Source organism: Vombatus ursinus, unplaced genomic scaffold (assembly GCF_900497805.2).
Source record: "Vombatus ursinus unplaced genomic scaffold, bare-nosed wombat genome assembly UNPS02010639.1, whole genome shotgun sequence".
In the NCBI taxonomy this organism is placed as follows: domain Eukaryota; kingdom Metazoa; phylum Chordata; class Mammalia; order Diprotodontia; family Vombatidae; genus Vombatus; species Vombatus ursinus.
Genome location: NW_020950417.1, coordinates 587,157 through 610,275, shown reverse-complemented (window position 1 = coordinate 610,275; position 23,119 = coordinate 587,157). Strand labels below are relative to the sequence as shown.

The 23,119-nt window shown below is 41.2% G+C and overlaps 1 protein-coding gene across 3 annotated transcripts in view; it reads right to left on the bottom strand.

Moving 5' to 3' along the window:
* BCAR3 (BCAR3, NSP family adaptor protein) overlaps positions 1-23,119 on the bottom strand; it is a 167,669-nt gene that overhangs the window by 26,190 nt on the left and 118,360 nt on the right. For all 3 annotated transcript variants that reach the window (XM_027854888.1, XM_027854889.1, XM_027854890.1), the window contains 2 exons: positions 9,828-9,959; positions 2,397-2,839 (listed from right to left, as the gene is read on the bottom strand). In XM_027854888.1, the coding sequence (XP_027710689.1) occupies positions 2,397-2,839; positions 9,828-9,959 (575 nt within the window). The remainder of the gene's footprint in view (positions 1-2,396; positions 2,840-9,827; positions 9,960-23,119) is intronic.

The window sequence follows — 23,119 nt, the reverse complement described above, 5'->3', positions numbered from 1 at the left end:
GAGAAGTGGCTTAAAATATCTGTTGTCTGAAAAAGATCTGGGGGTTTTAGTGGATTTCAAGCTCAATAATAGTCCACAATGTAATAATGAATCAAAAACTTGATTCTAATTATTCTTTTCTCTTTTAAGAGGCAACATGGCACAGTAAAAAGGACATTGGCTCTGGAATCATAAAACCTAGGTTTCAATCCCAGCTCTGCCCTTTTCTTGTGCGGCCTTGGGACAGCCAACTTTATTCAATTTTCTTATCTGTACAATGAGTGAGATGGACTAGATGACCACTCAAGTCCCCTCGAGCTCGAAAACTACGATACCATCAGGTCTTCTTCCCTCTCTAAGACTTCCCAAAGTTTAATCATTCGCCCTCAGGTCGTCTTCCTTGGAGATCTCATCCATTCTTCCCTATTTGCATACCCTGCCCTAATTACTCCTCTGGACTCAAGACCCAAATTTCCAACTGTCTGGTGCCATTCCCTTTAATTCAACATACCTGAAAAGTAACTACTCATTGTTCCTTCTTACCTACCCAATAACTATATTAGTGGTAGCACCCATGTCCCTGATATCCTCAGTCACCTGCCTTCTCCTTCATATCTAGTTTGTTGCCAACGTCCTACTGAGTCTTCTTTCCTAGCACCTCTCACACCTTCTTTTCCATGTCCACCTCTACCACCAGCCTGATCACCTCACATCAGGAGACCAGAAGGAGGCAATCCTTTAGCCAGGTGGGATCCAAAGAAGGCTTTGCAGAAGATGGGATTTGGTTTGGGTTTTAAAGGAAAAGTAGGTTATTAATCAAAATCTTGTAAAAATGGATGTTGAAAACTATCTTTGCATGTAGTTGGAAAAAATAAAATACCATTAAGTGGGGGGGGGGGGCGGGGAAGTAGGATTTGGCTACTCAGAGTTGGGTTGGGCGTTCCAGGAAGTGGAAATGCATGAACAAAGACTAAAGGTAGGAAAGCACAAGGGATATTCTGAGACTGAGCAAATCAGTGGGATATGTAGGGCACATTGGTTTATCTATAGGATCTTTTTCTTCCTAACCATTGTGCTGCACACTGCCAGAAGACTGGGTATTCAGTCGTCATCACCCCATACAGGTTTTCTTAATAAAGATACTGGAGTGGTTTGTTACTTCCTTTTCCAACTCATTTAACAGATAAAGAAACCAAGGCAAACAAGGTTAAGTGACTTGCCCAGGGTCACAAAGCTCGTTAAGTGTCTGAGGCTGTATCTGAACTCAGTTCTTCCTGATGTCAGGCCTGGTGCTCTATTCACTGTACCACCTAGCTGCCAGAAGATTAGGACTGGGATGGGAACTGGACTTGAGATTTCACTGGTATAGGAAATTCCTGAATAAGAAAAATCCTCCTAAGAAATGCAGACTGGCATCTTCTCTGTGCCCCGCCCCCTAAGCAATGGGAAGTTAAATAACTTGCCCCACATCTCACAGCTGGTATCTATAAGAAATGGCACTTGAATCCAGGTCTTTGTGGGTCCAAGGCTGGCTCACTATCCACTCTACTATAATGCCTTCTTGCCAGAAGATTAATAATCCTAAAACATTACTTTGATCATGTCACTACTCAAAAACTTTTAATAGCTCTCCAGTGGCTATAGGACAAAATTTCAATTCCTTGGTCTAGAATTTAAGACTTTCCACAGTCTTGCCCAACCTACCATTCCAGACTCCCTTAAGTAAACCCTACCCCCAGGTCATATTCATTTATTCACCATCCCCTGAACACTTCTAGACTTTCCTGTCTCTGTATTTTACTCATGCCATGCCACTTCCGTGGAAGGCCTAAGTCAGGGCGTGTTTAACTTTTTACCTATCCGTATCTGGAAGCTTCTAGGCAGGGAATGTTAACTCCTAAATGGGCCTTTGCTCATCCACCCCTCTCCATTTTTTAATGCTCTCTCCCTCTTTAAATTATCTTGTATCATTTAGTATATGCATTGTTTTTACTTATCTCTATTAGTATAGTGGAATGAATGCCGGCTCTGAAGAACCTGTGTTGAAATCCCATCTCAGACATGGACTACCTGTGTGACCTTGGAAAAAATCACTTCATGGCCTTGGTCTTCAGTTTACACATTTGTAAAATGAAGGGGTTGAATGAGACAGCCTCTGAGGTCCCTTCTAGTCCTGTGATCTGTGTATGTGTAATACCTGTTCCAACAGAATCTAAGCTCCTTGAGGGGAGAAACTGTTTGGGTCTTGGGACCATATCCCCAGTGCCAATCAAAGGGCCTTGCACATAGCCAATATTTAATATGTTTTTTGAACTGAATTTAACTGAACATCTTAGACTTTTTCACATGCTTCTCAGTTCCTAAAATAGCAACTTAAGCTCTTAATCTCTCTATAGGCTTGATTTGAATGAACTTACCTTAGAAGATTTCCTCTGGCCAAACTCTGTTCTCGAGATGGCGCATTGCACATATTGAGGCTCAGTCTTTTTGTGCTTTCTATTTTTCCCTCTGAGAGGCTGTATTCCCTTGACCGGGCAGGAGAAGTGCCATACCTCTCCTCCAGACACCTCAGTGGTACAGTCCTGTTGATGGGCTGAAAAATAATAGCCCCGCTCTGTTGGGATATTGGTCGACGATTCCCCACGTAGCACCTGACTAAGCCTGGGATGGTGTCAAAGCTTTCCTGATCAAACTGATACTGGATACGGCAGTAGGCTTCATTGAGACGGAGAATTGTCTTACTGATCTTGAAATGTTGGGCTGTATTCTTCCACTGACAGGTCAAGACGAAGTTTCCAGGACTAGAGAGAGAATCCCGCACCAAGAAGTCTCCATCTCGCTGCACAAGACTCTCTGATACCTTTAGGATGAAACCACACAGGAGAGAGAAACAGGGGAGTCAATCTTACACACCATATGTTATCATTAACTGCCCACATTTCTTCAGACGTAACTACTGATGATGCTAAAATTTGCTTTTGTGCTTTCCACTTTTGTTTTCCAAAATGGCAGACTACTAGACTATAAAATTCATATTATGTTAGGCAAATAAACTTTTTGGGATAGAATGAGGAGGAAATGGTATTTGATATCTTTTTCTCTCAAGATGTATGTGTTTTATATGGACCATAAGCAAAACTATCTATTTCTTTGTTTTTCTCTGCTCTCCAAGCTCTTTGGACTTTCCAGTGTCTAGTAAATGCAAATCCAGTTTTATCTACCATGGTCAAGGAATGGAGGTATTTTAGCTAAACAAATAATCTAGGTAAAAGAGAATTACCATATAGATCATAATTTCTTTTTTTAAGTATTTTTTTTATTCTAATCACCCCAAAAAGAAAGCATTTCCAAATAATCAGCAGAACACAGAAAGGGGACTATATATCAAACTGTAAAATTGCTATTTCAAACTGCTTGCTTCTGGAGAGGAAAAAATATAATAAAAACTATATAATGTAATATAAAATCTACATATCACTTTCAAAGTTGTTCTGCCTCCTGTGTTTCCTGCTGAACTTCCTTCTTTTCCCTTCTGCACATTTAAAAAAATGTTACAATGGCCTTTTGGGGAAGCATCTCTATTGCTGATCCCACCTTCTACCCTGTAACCCTTCCCTCTGTTCATAACTGAAAGAAAAAAAGAAAGAAAGAAATCCTTGTTACATATAAGCTGAGTCAAACAAACTGAAGCCATGTCCAAATAAATATAGGTCTCACAACTTTGGCCATAAATATGTCTTCTCTTCCTCCTCAAGTCTTTTGCCTCATGTAACATGCTTCCTTTTAAGTCTTCTGAAGATACGGTTGGTCATTTCACTGATCGGAGTTCTTACGTCCTTCAAAGTTGTTTTTCTTTACAATGTTGTTGTCCTGGTCCTTGGCATTTCTTTCACAGACATTCACACACCACAACTTGTTCAGCCATTCCCCAACTGATGGCTCCCTCCTTAGATTCTAGTTTTTTTGTTTCTCTTACCCCATCCCTTTCAGGATGAGGAAACTGTTTTCCTGGGACTATTCTCTTTCCAGTATTATTTTTCTTCCTTTTTTACCTTTTTACCCCCAACCTCACCCCCCCATTCCCTGCTTGAGTTTGATATATTTTTTAACATGAGTTTTTGTTGATGTCTTTTTTAAAATATAATTTCCCTAGTATCCTTTCCCAACACTGACAGCCAAACCATACAACAAATAGTATCTTTTAAAGAAAAAAAAAGAGAAAAAAATAGTGTAACTGATCAATACATAGAAAAAGTCTGAAAATATGTGCTATGTACAACACTTGTGGGCCTCCTACCTCTTCAAAGGAGTGGGTGAAAAGGCCTTCTCATATCTCTTCTTTTGAGCCATGCTTATTGTTTACAATTTTGTTATATTCATTTTTGACTTGTGTGTGACTGTTCTTTTCAATTACGTTACTGTGGTCATTTTGCACGTTGTGTTCATGTGTACATTTCTTTCTTGGTTCTGCTTACTTCACTCTCCATCAGTTCATATAGATCTTTCCGTGCTTCTCTGTATTTATTACATTCATCATTTCTTATAGGACAATAATATTCTATTACATTTATGTACCACGATTTGTATTGTTGCTGTTGTTGTTCAGTCATTTTTCAGTCATGTTCCACTCTTCATGACCCCATTTGGGGCTTTCTTGGCAAAAATACTGGACTGGTTTGCCATTTCCTTTTCCAGCTCATTTTACAGATGAGGAAACTGAGGCAAACAGGGTTAAGTGACTTGCCCAAGGTCACACAACTAGGAAGTGTCTGAGTCTGGATTTGAACTCGGTTCTTCCTGACTCCAGGCCCAGAGCTCTATCTCCTGCTCACCTACCTGCCGCCAGCCATTCCCTAATTAATGAGCATCTTCTTTGTTTCCAATTCTTGGCTATCACAAAAAGTGCTGCTTTTGGTATACCAATATTTTGGTGTATATGGGAACTTCCTTGTTATCAATGACATCTTTGGAATATAGGCTTATATTTCTGAGTCAAAGGGCATGGACATTTTAGTCATTTTATTTACATAATTCCAAACTGCTTCCACTGAATCACTAGTTCCACCAACAATGCACCAATGTGCCTATCTTCCTACAACCCTTCCAACATTAACTATTCCCATCTCTTACCATCTTTGCCAATTTGCAATGTAGGGTTTATACTCAGGGCTGTTTTTATTTATATTTTTCTTATCATTAGTGATTTAGAGAGTATGATTCATTCCTCCACCAAACTGTGTGTATATGCATTCAACCCTCCCTTGTCCATTTCAGATAAGAGTGATGGTCATCTGATGCCCTCCCCTTCCACCTGGTTCCTCCATGTTTCTATATTTTCTCATATACCCCAATTATGAGAAAGAACAGGTTCTACTCCCTTATTCATCCTTTCTACACTACTAAATTCCTTTTATCCTCTTCTCTTTTCCTTCCTTTCTTCAAACTCTTAAAATAAAACCAATCTACCCCTGAGTACTTTTTAAAAATATATTTAACTATCTTAATATTCTTTAAAGACATTTGTGTTCTGAAGGGACACTTATTTCTAGCATCATACTGCTCCTTCCAATTGCTCAAATAAATTTACCTTTCTAGGTCTTTCTTTATTCTTGTGTATTTCAGAGTTCCTACTCAATTCTATTCTTTTCATCAGAAATGCTTGAAAGTCTTCTATCTCATAAAAGGTCCATTTCCTTCCCTATAAGATTTTCAAGTGTAATGTTCTAGGTTGTAAGTCTCTATCTTTTGTCTTTTGGAATATTAAATTCCAAGGTCTCCTATTATTTGTGTGATCCTAACTGGTTCCTAGATATTTGTACTACTTCTAAGCCTTGCAATATTTTTCCTTTGACTTGTGAGCTCTGAATTTTGGCTGTGACATTCCTAAGATTTTTCTTTTCTTTTCTTTTCTTTTTTTCCAGAAGGTGATGGGTAGATTCTCTTTACCTTCCTTTTGCCTTCTGATTTCAATAAATCTGGGCAGTTTTCATTTATGACTTCTTGAAATATGGTATCCAGGATTTGAAAACCATGATTTTCAGAAAGTCCAGTGATTTTTTTTTTTGACAAGGCAATTGGGGTTAAGTGACTTGCCTAGAGTCACACAGCTAGTAAGTATCATGTGTCTGAGGCTGAATTTGAACTCAGGTCCTCCTGACTCCAGGGCTGGTGCTCTATCCACTAATTCCAGTGGTTCTTTAATTATCTTTCCTTGACTCGTTTTCTAGGTCTGTTACTTCTGATATCTTAATTTCCTTCTACTTTCTCAATAATTTGATTTTGTTCTCTTTTTCTCCTTCTTCTAACTATTTAATACAGTAGTCTTTATGGAAAACCCATTTTTTTCCCTTTGAGACTTTCTTTGCAACTGTAACAGTTATTCTGGTCTTCTTGTGATCTACAGTAACCTTATATACTGGTCAGCGTCTCCTTCGGTTTACTCTCATCTCTAGCTTTAATTCCTGAACTGGGCCTTTGTGCCAAGGCAAGGCTCCGCTCCTGCTGTGCTTTTGGGTGAGACGGTTAGTCAAGCCCTGGGTCCCAGTGCTGATTTCTACCTCACAGGGTTAGGCCCTCCTGGATTTCTGAGGTTCAGAGTGTTGGATCTTCAGGTCCTTCAATGGCATCCCGGTATAGAATTCCCTAATCCTACAGATAGGGAAACTGAGGTGCAGAGGGATTAAATGACTTGCCTAGAGTCACTAACAATGTTAATGGCAGAGTCCAATGTAATGGACTACAAAGAACCCAGATTTCCTGATACTCTGAATATAATATACTTATATTAAAACTCTACCCCCCCAAAAAAACTACCAAATAAGGTCATTAAGTCCCCATATAGCCAATCTTTCCTTCAATATATTTGTATTTATTTCATTAAATATTTCCCAATTACATGTAAAGAAAATTTTTAGCACTCATTTTGTAAAATTTTGAGTTCCAAAGTCTTTCCTTCTCCCCCCCTTTGAAAAGGCAAGCAATTTTAGATCAATTATACATATGAAGCCGTGCAAAACATATTTCCATATTAGCCATGCTACAAAAGAAAACAAAAACAAAAAAAAACTCCAAGAAAAATAAAGAAAGTAAAAAAAAGTATGCTTCAGTCTATACTCAGAATTTATCAATTTTCTCACTTTGGAGGTGGTTAGCATTTTTCATCAAGGGTCCTTTGGAATTGTCTTAGATCATTGGCTTGATCAGAATAGCTACGTCTTTCATGGTTGATCATCCTTACAGTATTGTATATAGCCAATCTTTTACCAAGTCTTATCATTTCTATCTTCCCAACATCTCTTGCATATATCCCTTTTTCTCCGCTTACACAGCCCGGCACATGCCCTCATCAACTTATACCTGGGCAACTATGATCAAGCTCTTCTAGGAAACATTTAATAAATGCTTCATGTATCTACCTGGTTGGTCTCCCTGTCTTGATTCTATCCCCACTCCTGGTTATTACTCTACTCAGCTGCCAAAATGATCTTCCTAAAGCTTAGATCTGACTCTATCACTCCCCACCATTCAATAAACTCAAATGGTTCCCCATTACTTCCAGGATCAAGTAGAATGCTTTGTTTGTTTTTTTTAAAGCCCTTCCCGATCTGGCCCCTTCCTATCTTCTTAGTTTTTCCACTTTACTCCCTTACTCAAGCTACAGTCCAGCTGCACTGCCCTTGCTTTTCCTCCAGTGGGACACCCCATGTCCAAATTCTGTGCCTTGGCATGGTTTATCTTCCACGTCAGTCAATCATTAAACATTTAGTAAATGTGCTTGCTCTCAAGGAGCTTCCCAATGGCTAGGGGAAGACAATAAGAAAAAGAAGCTAAAAGGTAAAGGTGGTGCGTGGGATGGGGGGAGGACTGGGAAGGTACCAGACAAGAGGCATGGTGGGAAAGTCAGAGAGGTCCCAAAGCAGTGCAGCCAGGTAGGACATGAGGAGCTGTTCTGAGCTGAGCTCCCTTCTTAAATGGAAGCTCTTCATTTTATGTTGCATCTTCTCTTTACCTCCATCTCCTAGATTCCCTGGTTTCCTTCAAGACTGAGTTCAAATTCTACCAACTGCAGGAAGCCTTCCCTAGTCCTCCTCCACTGTTAGTGCCTTTCCTCTGGTGCTAATTTTCATTTAACACTGTAATCTTGTATGTACATAGTGATCCTTCTCATCCGTCCACCCACCATTAGAATGTTGAATTGCTCAAAGGTAGGGACCCCAATATCCTCAGTACAGTGTTGGCACATAGTAAGTCCTTAATAAATGCTTGTTGACTGACTGAGGTTCCTGCCAGCTCTGAGATTTTGTTTGATAATTTAGTTTTTCTTCTGAATTAGTCAAATTTGTTACTGTTGAGTGTTTCAGTCATATCCAACTCTTTGTGACCCCATTTGGGGTTTTCTTGGCAAAGATACTAGAATGGTTTGCCATTTTCTTCTGTAGCTTATTTTACAGATGAGGAAACTGAGGCAAACAGAAGTTAAGGGACTTCCTCAGGGTCACACAGCTAGTAAGTGTGTGAGGCCTGATTTAAACTCAGGTCTTCTTGATTCCAGGCCTGGCACTCTATCCATTGCTCCACTTAACTGCCTGTGAGTTAGTCAAAAGGCATTTCAATTGTTATGATGCCTTAGGATCACCATTAATGAACATCAATTATCTTATTGAGGTATTCAGTTTAGGTGGCATAATGAGGTAATTAGGTGGTTAAGTGCATAGAGTACTGGGCTTGGAGTGAGAAAGGCCTAAGATCAAATCTTGTCTCAAACATTTATTAACCATGTGACCTTGGATAAGTCATTAACTGCTGTCTCGGTTTTATCATCTGTAAAATAAGGGATTTAGACTCGATAACCTCCAAGATCCCTTCTGGCTCTAAATCTATGATGTTATACACATAATTCTGAATAATGAAGAGTTTGTTGTATATGGCATAACTAACTTTTTTTGTGATGATGTTTGTGACATAGGTTCCAAAAGTTACATCGCTGTCACAGATTATCAGAAATGGAGAAGAATCCTTAGACAACATCCATTGGTTCAAGAGAAGTAGCTATTAGTTTCAGGAAGAATACAAAGTAGCTGCTTTAAAGTAGCGTCTTTGTTAGTGCTAAAAATGTCTACTGCATATATATATATACACACATATATATACATATATAAGATTCAAAGCTGAATACACGTACACACATATATTTATAAATCTCTATTTCTATCCATCTCTACCTATAGAGATAGAGATTTGGATATCTGTATATCTTTATCTATGTAGATATCTATATAGGTATTTATATCTATCACTATCTCTAGATATCTTTATATATTACATTATATGTATATATTATAGATATGTTATATGTATCTAACTATATATCTATATCTATCTACATCTATGCACATGTATGTATATCTATTGCATATATAAAATACATACATATACACATCTTTGTGTATGTATATTATATACATGCATACATACATACATATGAATGAAAATAAAAAGACTTCCTGTTTGTTTGTTTGGTTTTTTTTTTAATCTCAATCCGGCTCTGTTTACCAAGTTCTCGGAATGAGCTAAAACCAAAATGGACTTTGAATTTCTGACCCTGACACTTCCCTATGGTTTCTTTATAGAAACGGGTGTGTTAAGTAAACAGTACGCTGCACATGATGCAGATTGTCCAGCTAGGATCTCTTTTGTTTTAACCACACAGGAGCTCTTAACAAGGTCTCAGAATGTAGTAGCTTGAAGTAGCTCAGCTGGACATTTGCCTGGGAAAGTCTACCTTCTCTATTTGCTCTGAAGTGGAGAAAGAGACAGAGAGACAAGAGAGGTCCGGAAATGAGAGATACCTGTCGAGGAATGCGCCCGTGATACCAGGCATGGCTGCGTAAGTCTTCACCGCTAAGCTGCAGCTCTTCCTCCAGCTCCTTCTTCAGCAGCTTCTCTGGGGTCCTGTCCATAATGTGTCTTTCCTTGGAGAACTGCAATAAAAGGCATCAGCGGTGACTTTGCTTTCCCTAAACCATTCATCCCACCTGGCATGTTATACCCCACGGCCCACGGGCCAGCCACCTGCTTCAATAGCCAAGCTAGCACTTGCCAAAACTTCAGGTTTAGTTCAGATCAAGGAACTTAGATAAAAGCTTCAGTCCACAGTGACCTTTCATTCTGCCAACCACTAATGTGTCATAAAAATGTCATCTCTGCATGGGGAACATGGCAGGAAGTCCTGCCAAAGTCCTTGCTTTAGTCAGCTAGCTAAGGAGGCAGGTACCTTTAATATCATCTGGAGTCCAGCAGGAAGGGCCCAGGTAGACTTAAAGGGTGGCTGCTGCAGGTGGGGCCTGTCTGGTACATTCCTTTAAGGATCAGGTTCCTCTGTGATTTTCTCATTTTACCTCATGATGACACCAGAGGAGGAAACAGTATGGTACTTAATAAAAGAACCTGGGTTCAAATCCTGTCTCCAAAATTTACTGAGTAACTTCCAGCAAGTCATTTAACCTCTACAGGCCTCAGTTTCCCCATCTATAAAATGAGGGGGTTGGCCTAGATGGTTTCTGAGGTCCTTTCCAGCTCTCTATCAATGATCCTCTGCCCTCTTTTGGCTTCATGCTGGCAGAGGTGAAACATTCTGAATGTGAGAGGACAATGTTTCCAGGCATCATTCTGAATCCTCAATCATCTGGAATGTGTAGACCCAAACTTGGAATTTGGTTAGGTGGGAATGTTCTAAAATTCTGGTGCAACAGATTTTCTGGCTCTAAAGGAAAGAAGTTCACTAATGGTTCACCAGAATCACAATATTACACTATCAAAACAAATATCTACAAGCCCTGGAAAGGCTTGGAGAATCGCTGAAGTGGTAAGCATTCATTAAGCACCTACTATGCGCTAGGAAGAGGGGGCCCAGACACAAACATTAACCCCTCAAAGAGCTCACTAGAAAAGTAAGAGAACTTATTTGCTCTCTGGAGGCAGAAGGGATGACGTACAATTCTCTTTCTTTTCAAGGGAGGAGAAGGAAACCCAATGAGGAGAAACCATTTGGCCATGGTTACTGATGTCCTCAGCACCTGCCTCAGGAATCAAATCATTTCCTCTGATTCCAAGTCTGGTCTCTTGCTATTTGGTATGTGTAGACAAGGGGAATTATACCCAATCTCTTCATCACTCAAGAAAATGCTGGAATCCTACACATGGAATCCTAGCCTACTCCTTCCATATCCTGAACCAGTTCAAGAGGAGGCATCTCAGCCTGGGAGGACAGATGAGAGGTAGAAATCAATAGAGAGGAAAAAAGTCACATGTGTTGGCTCCTCAGGATATGTTTGGGTCTAACTTAGAGGCTCTAGAAAGCCAGCTATTCTGCATTCATAAATGTGAAATAATAATAATAATAAATAATAGCCAGCATGGTAGTGGATAGAGAACTGGTCTAGAGCCAGGAAGCCCCAGCTCTGACACATACTAGCTGTGTGACCTTGGGTAGGTCATAATCCTTCAGTCCTCTGGGTAACCTGCTAAGACAGGGGTCCATGAATTTGTTTTTAATAACTATATTTCAATAGAATTGTCTTCCTTTGTAATTCTATGTATTTTATTTTGTCCATTATAAAACACTGTTCTGAGAGGGGTCCATAGGTTTTCACCAGACTGCCACAGGGGTCTAAGACACACACACACACACACACACACACAAATATTAAGAATCTCTCCTTTAGGGGCAGCTAGATGGCATAATGAATAGAGCACCTGCCCTGGAGTCAGGAGGACCTGAGTACAAATCCAGCCTCAGACACATGATACTAGCTGTGTGAACCAGGGCAAGTCATTTAACCATGATTGCCTCACCCCTAAAAAAAATTAAAAAAAAAAAAGAATCTCTCCTTTAAGGAAATGTGGATAAGAGTGAGTCTCTTCGCTGGGAATTCATTATATCAATGAAATCATCACTCTAATCCAAAATAACAATAGTATAACCACTGACATTTCTCTAATACTTTAAAATGTATAAAGCATTTTTTCTCACAACCACTCCAGGAACGTAACAATGTATTATCAGCCCCATTTTGTAAGAGGAAACTGAGGCTCGTGGTCATAGAGATAGCCAGGATTCAGACCCAAATCTCCTTGGTGCCTACAGAATGAGCAACTACTTTCAAGGTTTACCAGACCACCAACTTCTTGTAATCCAAATCCTCCCAAAGAATCTCTCAATAAGTCATGGATAATCAACACATAGAGTTCATTTTCTCTACTCCAGGAGATAATATTTGTAAAGCACTTAGCACAGTGTCTGGTACACAGTGGGCTTTTTATAAATACTTGTTCCCCTTCCCCCACCTCTGGGAAAAAGAAATTAAGGGAAGATCACGGCGTCTCTTTGAAAAGTTCACCCCTCTGCCTTTAGGCCACCCCATACTGAGGCAGTCCTGGTTAAAGACCTCAGAAGTAGGAGATGCCATGCCTTGCTTCAATGTTCTTTTCCACAGCATGATCTCCCATTCAGCCCTGCATTTCAGGCCCCCCACAATCTGGCTCCATCCAAACTTTCCAAGTATTTGAATACTATCCTCCACCATTTCTCGGTTCCCCAAAATGCAGGATTTCTTCCATCTCCCACTTTCCTGTATTTACCCAAGGCCCGTCTGGAATGCACTCCCTCCCTCCTCATCTCTGCCTCTTCAGGATCCTTATCATCCTTCAAGGCATAGTCCAGAGATTCCCCTCCCCCTCTTCTTTAAACCTTTCCCAGAGTCTCCCTAGTTGTTAGCGTTTTTTTCCATCTAACAGCATTATGTGTAGTTGAGTCTTTTGTGTTCAGGTAGAACATAAGCTTCTTGAGGGAAGGGGCTGTTTCCCCTAGCAGAGCTCCTGGCCCAAAAAAGGCCTAAATAAACATTTATTGAACTGAATTGAATCATTCTACATGTAAAATTTCAGCCCTTAGTGGTTCATTCAGTAAGGACTTACCATATTTACTTGCACATTGCTACTCTTGGTATTTTCTTCCCCTGTTTTTGAAGAGGTAATTTCCTCCTGACAGCCTGCTCCTACTTATGCCTCCTCACAGTAAAAATGTTAGCATTTTATGAAACTGGTTTCGGCAAAATTTACCCACTTGTATACACACTTAATCAATGTCGGTCTAACGAATGAATCAAGGTTATTACTGGCTGTTCCTGTTGGATTGGGAACAAGTAGTAAGATTTCTGACTATCAGGGTTTTCTCCAACAAGGATGATGTGATATGTTTTCACAGCAGCTGCCACGGAAGATACTGTTTTGTCTGCTTCCCTGATAACAGTCTGAAATCTGGGTTAATGGTGTGTTCTTTTGTGCTCCTGTTGGTAATAGGAAGGCAACTACTCCCCGGTTGTTGGGTTTTTTCCCTAGGAAAATAGTATATACAATTCCTAGCTATCTATAGATATATCTGAGCTAGTTGCTTGGCCCCAGAAGACAGAATTAAAATGGGCAGAAATTGCAATGAGGCCAGGCATGGTAACACACATTTGCAGTTCTTGTTACTGGGAAGTCAGAGGCTAGGGGGTTGCTTGCATTTGGGAATTTGGAGGTGAAGAAGGAGGAATGCTGATTAGGTGTCCATGTTAAGTCCCATACTAATATGGTGAGCCCCAGGAGCAGAGGGAACCCGCTAGGTTGCCTGAGGAGGAGTCAACTAGCCCAGGGCAGAAACAGAGCAGGAAAACAATCAGTATTGGGATTGGGCCCATGAGTGGCTGCAGAACAGGGACTGGGTTTCTGTTTGTTAAGTTTTGGCCATTCTTTGTATCCCCAGTATTTAGTACATTGCCTGGAACAAAATAGATGCTTAACAAATGCTTACTGATTAAAAAACAATAAGGAAATTGAAAATCAGTGGCAGCAATCTACTTTGAGGATGGTGAATTTTACAGTTTAAAAAAGCTGAGATGGGTGTGCTCAAGACGAGTTTGGAGGCATTGCTATCAGTTTCCTCTTCTGCAGGGAGCCCCCTCCCATCTGTTTCTGCAGGGAGCCCCTCTCCCATCTCGGCTTCTGCGGGGAGGGCCTCCGATTTCTGTTTCCACAGGGACCCCCTTTCCCATCTCTGCTTCTGCAGGGAGGGCCCCCATCTCTGTTTCTACAGGGACCCCCTCTCCCATCTCTGCTTCTGCAGGGAGGGCCCCCCATTTCTGTTTCTGCAGAGAGTCCCCCTCCCATCTTTGTTTCTGCAGGGAGGGCGCCCCTCTCCTCCCCTTTTGCAGGGAGCCTCCCTACACCCGCTCCCCCCATCTCTACTTTACTTCCTCAGATCTGACAGATTTGTAGCTGACAGCAATGGAACAAGGAAAGACAATTTTTATAAATGGAGAACTTGACTTGGAGAGAATCAAAAAGAACAGGAAACAGGCATCCCGTGCTCCAGTGCCCTGCTTCTAACACCAAAGGCAGATGCCTGGGGTTAGAACATGTACAAGGTTTGTCAGGCAGCTGCAGTTGTACTCTAGGAGAGAAACTGAAATTCTACTTTAACTTTAATCGGATGGTAAAGGAACAATTTGGTCCTAGTCTGTTACTCTAGAAACCAAACACTCATCATCTGCTACTTTTAGGCTCTGGGGATACAAAGGTAGCGGCATCTACAGGAAAGAACTGGGCTTGGAGTCATGAAGACCCAAGTGATTAAGAATTCTCCCTGCTACCCTGAAATTACTTTGTATATATTTCATATTAATAACCTGTGCATTCTATGTATATGTATAAAGCCCTAGGAAGAGGTCATTAGGTGGCACAGTAGATAGAGCACTGGCTCAGAGTCAGGAAGATCCAAGCTCAAACCTGGCCTCAGACACTGGCTACCTGCGTAACCTTGGGCAAGTCACTTCTGTTTGCCTCAGTTTCCCCATCTGGAAAATGGGGATAACAACAGCACCTACCTCCTAAGGCTGTGAGAATCAAATGATAGTGTTTATAAAGTGCTTAGCACAGTGCCTGGCATTTAGTAGGTGCTATATAAATGTTAGTAGTGAGGAGGAGGAGGAGGAGAATGGGGATGAGGATGATGACTATGATGCCAGTTAAGGGGAAGGACTTTCTTTGCCAGGGAGGTCATAGAATCATAGATTTAGGTCTGCAGGGGCTTTGGAGATCAGTAGGATCGGCCCCTTTATTTTACAGATGAGGAAACGAGTCCCAGAGAGGCCAGGGTCCCACTGCTTTTTGTTGTTGAGTCATTTCAGTCATGTCCCCATTTGTGGTTTACTTGGCTACTAGAGTAGTTTGCCATTTTCTTCTCCAGTTCATTTTACAGATGAGGAAATTAAGGCAAACAGGGTGAAGTGATTTGTTCAGGCTCACACAACACAGCTAGGGTCTGAAGCCAGATTTGAACTCACAAAGATGAGCCTTCCTGACTCCAGGACCAGCACTCTATCATACACTGTGCCTACCGCTAGCAGGACTAACAGGTCTTGCTGACTCCATTGCACCACACTATCCTTTGTAACCCCAGTGCCTTGCCCTTCATAAAAAATGAATACATGCTTGCTGAAATTCAAATGAATTGCTTTACATCCACCCTCACCAAAACATTCACAAACTCTGTGTGAGCTTCTCTTGAGATTGTAGGATTATAGGATGGGAGTTGGGGGGAGGGGGGAGAAAGGAGGAAAAAGAAGAGGCTAGCTCTCTTCTGCTTCCTTTATTATCATCTCATTCTCACCTTTTCTAATGGAAACAGTCAGTTAACAAGCATTTATTAAGAGCTTGCTATATGGCCCTGTGCTAAGCAGTTAGCAATGGTCCTGAAAACGTTTTACATAACTGCACATGTAGAACCTACATCTGATTGCTTACCATCGAAGGGAGGGAGGGGGAATGGAGGGAGGGATAGATGGAATTTGGAACTCAAAACGTTAAATAAAAATGTTTAAAAAAAAAAAGAAAGAAAGGCAGAAATGGTCCCAAAGACAAGCTGCTATCAGGCAACTAGGCTAGGGACTATAAATGGGATCCAGTAACATAGAAAACTCCCAGATGAGAAAACTCCCCCTACCAATGCAGGTCCAGCTCCTTTCTGCAAATTAAAGAGTTCTCTTGCCCAGGGTCACTGAGCTGCTAGTATTCTTTTCTATTTTGCATTACTGTAATTTACTTTTCCAAACTCAGTATTTTCTATGCATGAGAGAGGCGCTGGAGCAGATGTAGTATGCAACTCTGAATAGGGTGGGTCTTGCCTAGCACAGGAATTGCCTCCCAGCCTACAAACTTCCCCTCTCCCTGAGCTTTACCACCAACACACAGCAGCTGTTCTGCACATCTCCCTCCGGAGGAAGTGAGTTCTACAGTTTGGTGGTGGTGATAGTTGTTGTTTTAAATCAAGAATGCTTGCCGCCTGGCTCCAGACTCTTATCAGCTTTATTCTGGGGGATTAAGTCATCACATGACTATCATTAGAAATAGATGCAAGATGTAAATGAAAGATTGAAAAAGATGTGAACCAGTCAAGTCAACAAGCATTTATTATGCACCTTCTCTGGGCTCAGGGGCAGCCAGGTGGCACAGAGGATAGAGTGCTGGTTTTCCTGGAATCAGTAAGACTCCTTTTTTGGTCAAGTTCAGCCTCAGATACTTACTAGCTGTGTCAGATACTTACTAGCAAGTCACTTAACTCTGTTTGCCTCAGTTTCCTCATCTGTAAAAATGAGCTGGAGAAGGAAATGGCAAACCACTCCAGTATCTTTGTCAAGAAAACCCCAAATGGGCTCATGAAGAGTCACATACAATTGAAAAAAACACACGCAACAACTAGACTAAGTGCTGGAGACAAAAGGAAAGGCAAAAACAGGCCCTGCCCTCAAGGAACTGAGTCTAAAGGGGAAGGCAGTATATAAACAACTACATCCACATAAGATATAGACAAGATAAATAGGGGAAAATCAAGAGATGGAAGGTACTAGCATTAAGGGAAATGTTCTAGGTCAAATATCCCCCTAAACTGGACATGTAAGAAATCTGGTTGGGAGGCAGTCGGTCAATAAGCATTTATTAAGCACCTACTATGTGCCAGGCACTGTGTTACATTCAAGGGACACAAAAAGAGGCAAAAGACAGTGCCTGACCTCAAGGAGCTTACAGTGGTGCTGCCATGGAAAGGTCACGGACTTTTATGTACTAAACTTGGAGCAAGTTCAAAACTTGACCCAAGTTCAGATCTTGGCTCAGCCACTTACTAGTTTTGCTGTCTTGTTCAAGTGAAAAGGTTGGTCCCTTCCAGCTCTAGGTCAATGATCCTAAAATCCTGTGTTGTTTTTTTTTTTTCAACAGTAGGAATAACATAGAAACACCACATCTCTGTGTGTGGTGATGTCTTCAATACCATTGCATCTAACCTCAAATAGCAAGGAGTCATTAAATTAACTAGCTGGCCCCATTACCTTCTAGGACTCCTTAAACTTATCTTATACCATCACTGGCTGTAGCAATCAAAGATGGGACCATAGTTCCATAAACTTGGAAGGAGACCTTAGAGGCCACTGAGGCCAACCTCCCATCATTTGACCGATGAAGAAATTAAGGCAGACAGAAGGTAAATGACTTATTCAAAGCCACCTAGCTTATAAATGTCTGATGTGGGATTTGAACCCAGGTCTCCCTGACTCTTGTACCTAACCAATATGAAACACTGCTACCATGTAATATATCTCAGCAAATCTTGAGAGAGGGTAAAGCCAACATTTTACCAAAAGTTGAAGAACATAGGTTTGAAAGTTAGAAACTAGTGACAAAAAGGTTAGACATGGGAAATATTTTCTTCATTAGTTTTTTCTTTACAGATGTTTTCTTATGTGAATCTACTCATCTCTTTCCTATTGTTATTACTTTTAGTTGATACCAGCAGCCAGGATGGGCATGGGAGCAGGGCAAAGAAACCTGCCACAATATAAGGTGAGCCCTACCCCAGAAAGATCAAAGAAAGGAAGATGAGCCATAAGTACAAAAATATTTAAAGCAGATCTTTTCATGGTAGTAAAGAACTAGAAATTAAATGAGTGTTCATCAACTGGGGAATGGCTAAACAAGATGTGGCATATGAATGTCACAGAACACTAGTGTGCTGTAAGAAATGATGAAGGGGATAGTTTCAGAGAAACCTGGGGAAGACCTATATGAACTGATGCAGAGTGAAGTGAGCAGAACCAGGAGAATAATTTATACTGTAAAGACTGACAGCTTTGCATAAGACTTAAGAATTCTGATCAATGCAATAACGAGCCATGATTCCAGGGGACAAAGGATAAAGCAAGCCACCTGCCTCCTGACAGAGAAGTGATGGACTCCAGATACAGAATGAGACATTCTTGTATATGACAAATGTGGGAATTTGTTTTGCTTAATTATGCACATGTTACATAGAGTTTTGGTTTTATTTTTTGTTTTTCAATGGGGCAGGAGTGAGAGGGAGAGAAAATAAATGCTCGTTTACTGAAGAAATAAAATAAAAATTTTAATGCTTAAAAATGTTTATAAAATGTTGTTGTTTTTGTTGTTCAGTCATTTTTCAGTTGTGCCTGACTCTTCATGACTCCATTTGGGGTTTTCTTGGCAAGGATACTGGAGTGGTTTACCATTTTCTTCTCCAGCTCATTTTTATAGATGAGAAACTGAGGCAACCAGATTGATCATGTATCTGTTATGTGGAGGACTGGACTAGTCAAGTCTGAATAAGTTCATCACCCATCTTTTATGATCAAGGATTATGAATTTTTCAACCACAGCAATTCCTCCAAGGTGCAGAAGGGTTGCTAATTTGCATTGGTGGTGGGAGGCCGCATCCTGGGAAAAATCACAGATCCTTGAAATGCTGAATGAAGTGTTTAAGGGCTAATCTAGAACAGACCTCGCTCCCGTAAGCCAGGAAGAGCTCTGGGGAATGGATGAATAATGACCATTAAATTGGATTCAACAGATCCAGAATGACAGAGACATGGATAGGGAAAGGAAACACAATTCGAAATTTCTCATCCTAAGATATTTACTAGGGGTTGGGGGTGGGGAGCCACTTAGCCAGAGGGAGAGACTAATCCCAGAGGAAGAGTCCTCATGTTCTGGGTAAGGTCTTGCTGTTGCTGAAACACTCTTGGTTAGCTTCTTTATGAAGACCCCAAGAGGAATCCCTCCTCAGAGTCCCTGGGCTCTCAGTAAACTGGAAGGAACAGGGAGGCTAAGGCTATTATACAGATCAGAGGTGAGAATGGTGTGTTAACAGGAATGGATTATATCAGTAGGACGGCCTTTGCTATGGGAGATCTTCAGCCCCTGGAGGACTGATTTTCTGAGAATTCAGCCCAGGTCTGGGTGTTGAACATTTTGAAAATGATCAAAAAGAAGAATCAGTTCCTCTAAAAAGTCTCTTTGACCATGAGAGGTGCTACCATGTCCTCCCCTATCCCAATGTCACCCTCTGGCATTAAGGCATCCTAAATGCCCTTCACCTAAAGCATTATATAAGCCCATGGTATACCTGGAAAAAGCACTGGATTTGAGGAAAACTTGGGTTCAAATCCTGCCTCTGACACACACTGTCTGTATAACCTTAGTTAAGTCACTTATGCTCCGAGTTTCTTCCCCTCTCCCTGACTTCTCCTCCCCAGCTACCCGTAGCTAATGAGGCAGCTGGATGGGAAAAGCCCTGAGTGGAGGCCCTCTTCCCACTCATTCCACTTTCCTTTAACCCTACATCCCCACTATGGGTATACAAGTGGGAAAAGGTGTGCAAGATGGCTTCTCATATGGCTTGGATGAGCTGGGAACCACCAACTGTAATTCTTCAGGTAAAATGGAGGACCACCATTCTTCATCATCTGCCCTATTACTGAATGCTAAGGGCCTTACCAGGATCTATGCTGTCAGTATGCTCTCCAGACCCCTCTACACTACCATCTGAATTGTCTATGCATCCTGACAACCCCTGGGCCTTGCCATGCAACCTACCACAGAACCCTTAGGCCTTCTAAACCTTTCCCTCCACCTCTCTTATGTCTTCCCCCAATTCCAGTAGGATCTCCTTGAAGGCAGAAACTGTCTCACTTTTTTCTATCTGTAGCCCCAGCACTTATCAACAGTGCTTGTCACATAGTAAGCACTTATAATAAGGGCTTTTTCATTCATTCATCCATAAATGAGGGGATTAGACTATGATTTCCATTATCTTCTTACCTATCCCCATGAAACCTACTGTCCACTTGTTCTATGGGTCAGGGCTGGTCTCATCTTACTGACTTCATCTTCCAAAAAAACCCTTAAAGTCAGTTTTGCATCTTGAAACAGAGCAAGCCTAGTCCTAACAAAGCCTGAAGCCTAAATACTGATGATTATTAGAAAGCACATTTGAGGTGGGGTGGGAGTGCATGGAACAATGCCAAAGGAGTGTGAATTCCACTGCCAAGACAATCTACATGCTGGGAACAGAGTAAATACTGACATTTCAACAGCTCTAAGAGAGAGAGAAAATCCATTTCCAGCCAGAAAAAAAAAATCCACTCTAGTATCTCATCTTGTGAGAAGGCTACGCATAGAAACGAAATTAAAGTGTGGATTTAAAATTAGGCATGCAGTCAGGATTTTTTTTTTTTAATCACAGGGGATTGCTGTTAATAAATCAACCCCACGATTAGACTATCTGGGCACACAGGCAATGTGGAGGCAGTGAGTGGATCTGTCAGAAACCAACCATGTCCCAAATGGAGGCTTGAAATGATTTACATATGAAAGACAGTCTAGAGGATTAAAGCAAGATGCCATCAGCATGATAACATATATTTGTTTTATTCTTCTTCCCATGTGCAGAGAAATGTCTCAGAGCTGTAGAGTACAAAAGCTGCAGTGGCAAAGAAAAAAATAGAAAAAAAAAACCATGATAAAAATGCATTCAGGGATCTGGCCTAGATAAAAGAAATACCAGAAGTAGAGTGGGGATTACTCAGTGGTGGATGCTGGGAATCATCATAAGGGTAAAACATGTCTCTTTTCCTTAAGGAGTTTGTAGTTTAGCTTGAGATCAGGGAGTGGGAGATGAAATCATAAATAACAATATAAGTTAGCTTATGGTAGGTATTAAGTGAATAATACAAACAATTAAAAAAAAACCACTGTGGACCATGCTGGGTAGGCAAGGTGTCCTGGAAGAAGCCAGCTAATTTCACAGGATAATAAGACTCTAGATTTAGGGTGAGAATAGACTTTCAAGATTATCTAGTCCAGGGGTAGGGAACCTGTGGCCTTGAGGCCACATGAATCTGTTTGGATTCAGTCAAAGGGCTTCACTTGAGGACCTAGAGGCTACATGTGGCCTCGAGGCATGGGTTCCCCACCCCTGAAGTCCATCGCCTTCTTTGCTAGAGTCACAGTTTGGCAAATGACAGTTCTTAGTTGTGTGAAGGAAGGTGTGGAAGAACTCATTCTCTCATTCACCAAGCTCCAACCAGTACAGAGATGGTCCCCAGATGGGTCACTAGAATGAAAAGGTAACTCTTTAGTGTGAATACATAGTGCCTCCTCTGGGGCTCCTCCCCCAGCTAGGCACTCACAGGATGAGATCATCAGAGGATGGCTGACAATTTCTACCCACAATGCTTTAAAGGTGATCCTGAGGGATTGGATTGCTAAAGCTGTTGTTCATAAGCCCCCACTGGTATGTTTTCCATTATAAATTTTTTGGCCAGATTTAATTACCTTAAAAGATATTGACTGAGATGGTATGTAAGAACCATTCCCCTGGAACGTTCCCCTTGAACCTAGGAGAGCAGTGGCCCACACAAAGTGCCCTGGAGAGAGGGAACCCAAACCTAGAATATGACAGTACTTTGACATAAGCATAGAGAACAGATATAGTCAAAGGGTAAAATCACAGCTCCTCCCTCTTTCTTATTCTTTCCTCCCTTTGTGGAATCCTCATAGAGTTTGCTGCAGAAGCTTTGTCAGCAATGGGCTAGTTGCTGTAGCATCCCTGCTGGATAAGTCTAACTGTTTTCGCAAATGCAGTTTCTCCAGACTGCAATTCTTATAAAGGTTGCTCCTTGGTCACATCCATCTCAAAGTTACTGCTCAGTTACGTCCCAATTCCTCGGGCTACTGTACTAGCTCCAGTGGACTTTGCCACCAAGTCGAGTCATTGGAGGGTTCTCTGATGGGATCTTAGGATGTCCTCAACTCACACTGTTGCCTTGTTAGGGGTGAGAAGGAGTTGAAAGGAAAAGAACGGGAAAAACTCTCCTCATGACAAGCAGTTTACTCTCAGGGACTTGGGTGGAACTCTTTCATCATTCAACTTAGCCTTGCCTGGACTCAAATATTCCAAATTGATTTACTACATTTATAATAGAGGCCCAGAGGTATGTCTGATTCTTTCAGTAATCACATTATCTGTCTTCTAGCCAATGATCAAAAAGCACTTCACTCCTTTGAAATTGAGTAAAGACATGTTGGAACCTTGTTTATGCTTTTGATTGATTGATTCAATTGAGCTGTCTGGGCCTTCTGTTATTACAATAAATGGAGTAGGAGTAGAAAGTCCTTCTCTTACAGCTACAGAAGGCAGGATCCCCTTGATCAGAGATGTAGTCCCCAAGGAATCATGAAGACTGGATTTAGGGAGCCAACTTTCCGGTCATATAATGAAATAAAGAGAAAATATAAAAGAGAAGAACGCTTAAGACACAACCTTGGGGTATGTCCATGCAAAGGCAGTGAGGTGGTTAATGATCCAACAAAGAAGACTGGGAAGAAACAGTCAGCCTCCAGATAAGAGGAGACCTGGGAGAGAACAATCTCATGAAAATCCAAGGAAGAGGGTCCAGGTCAGCAATGTCAAAAGCTGCAAAGTAGTCAAGCAGAATGAGAACTGAGAAAAAGCCAGTAGATTTGGCTATTAAAAGATCATTGGAAGATAGCAATTTTAGTTGAGTGATGGGGCTGGAAGCCAGATTGTAAGGGGCTGAAAAGTGAATGGAAGGTGAAGAAGTATAGTAGGCAATGAGTGTAGGCAACCTTTTTTTTTTTTTTTAAAAAGGAGTCTGGCAATGAAAGGGAGGAGAGATACGGGACTACAGCTTTAGGTATACCCAACAGGGTCCAAGAGGTAACCTGGTGCTAT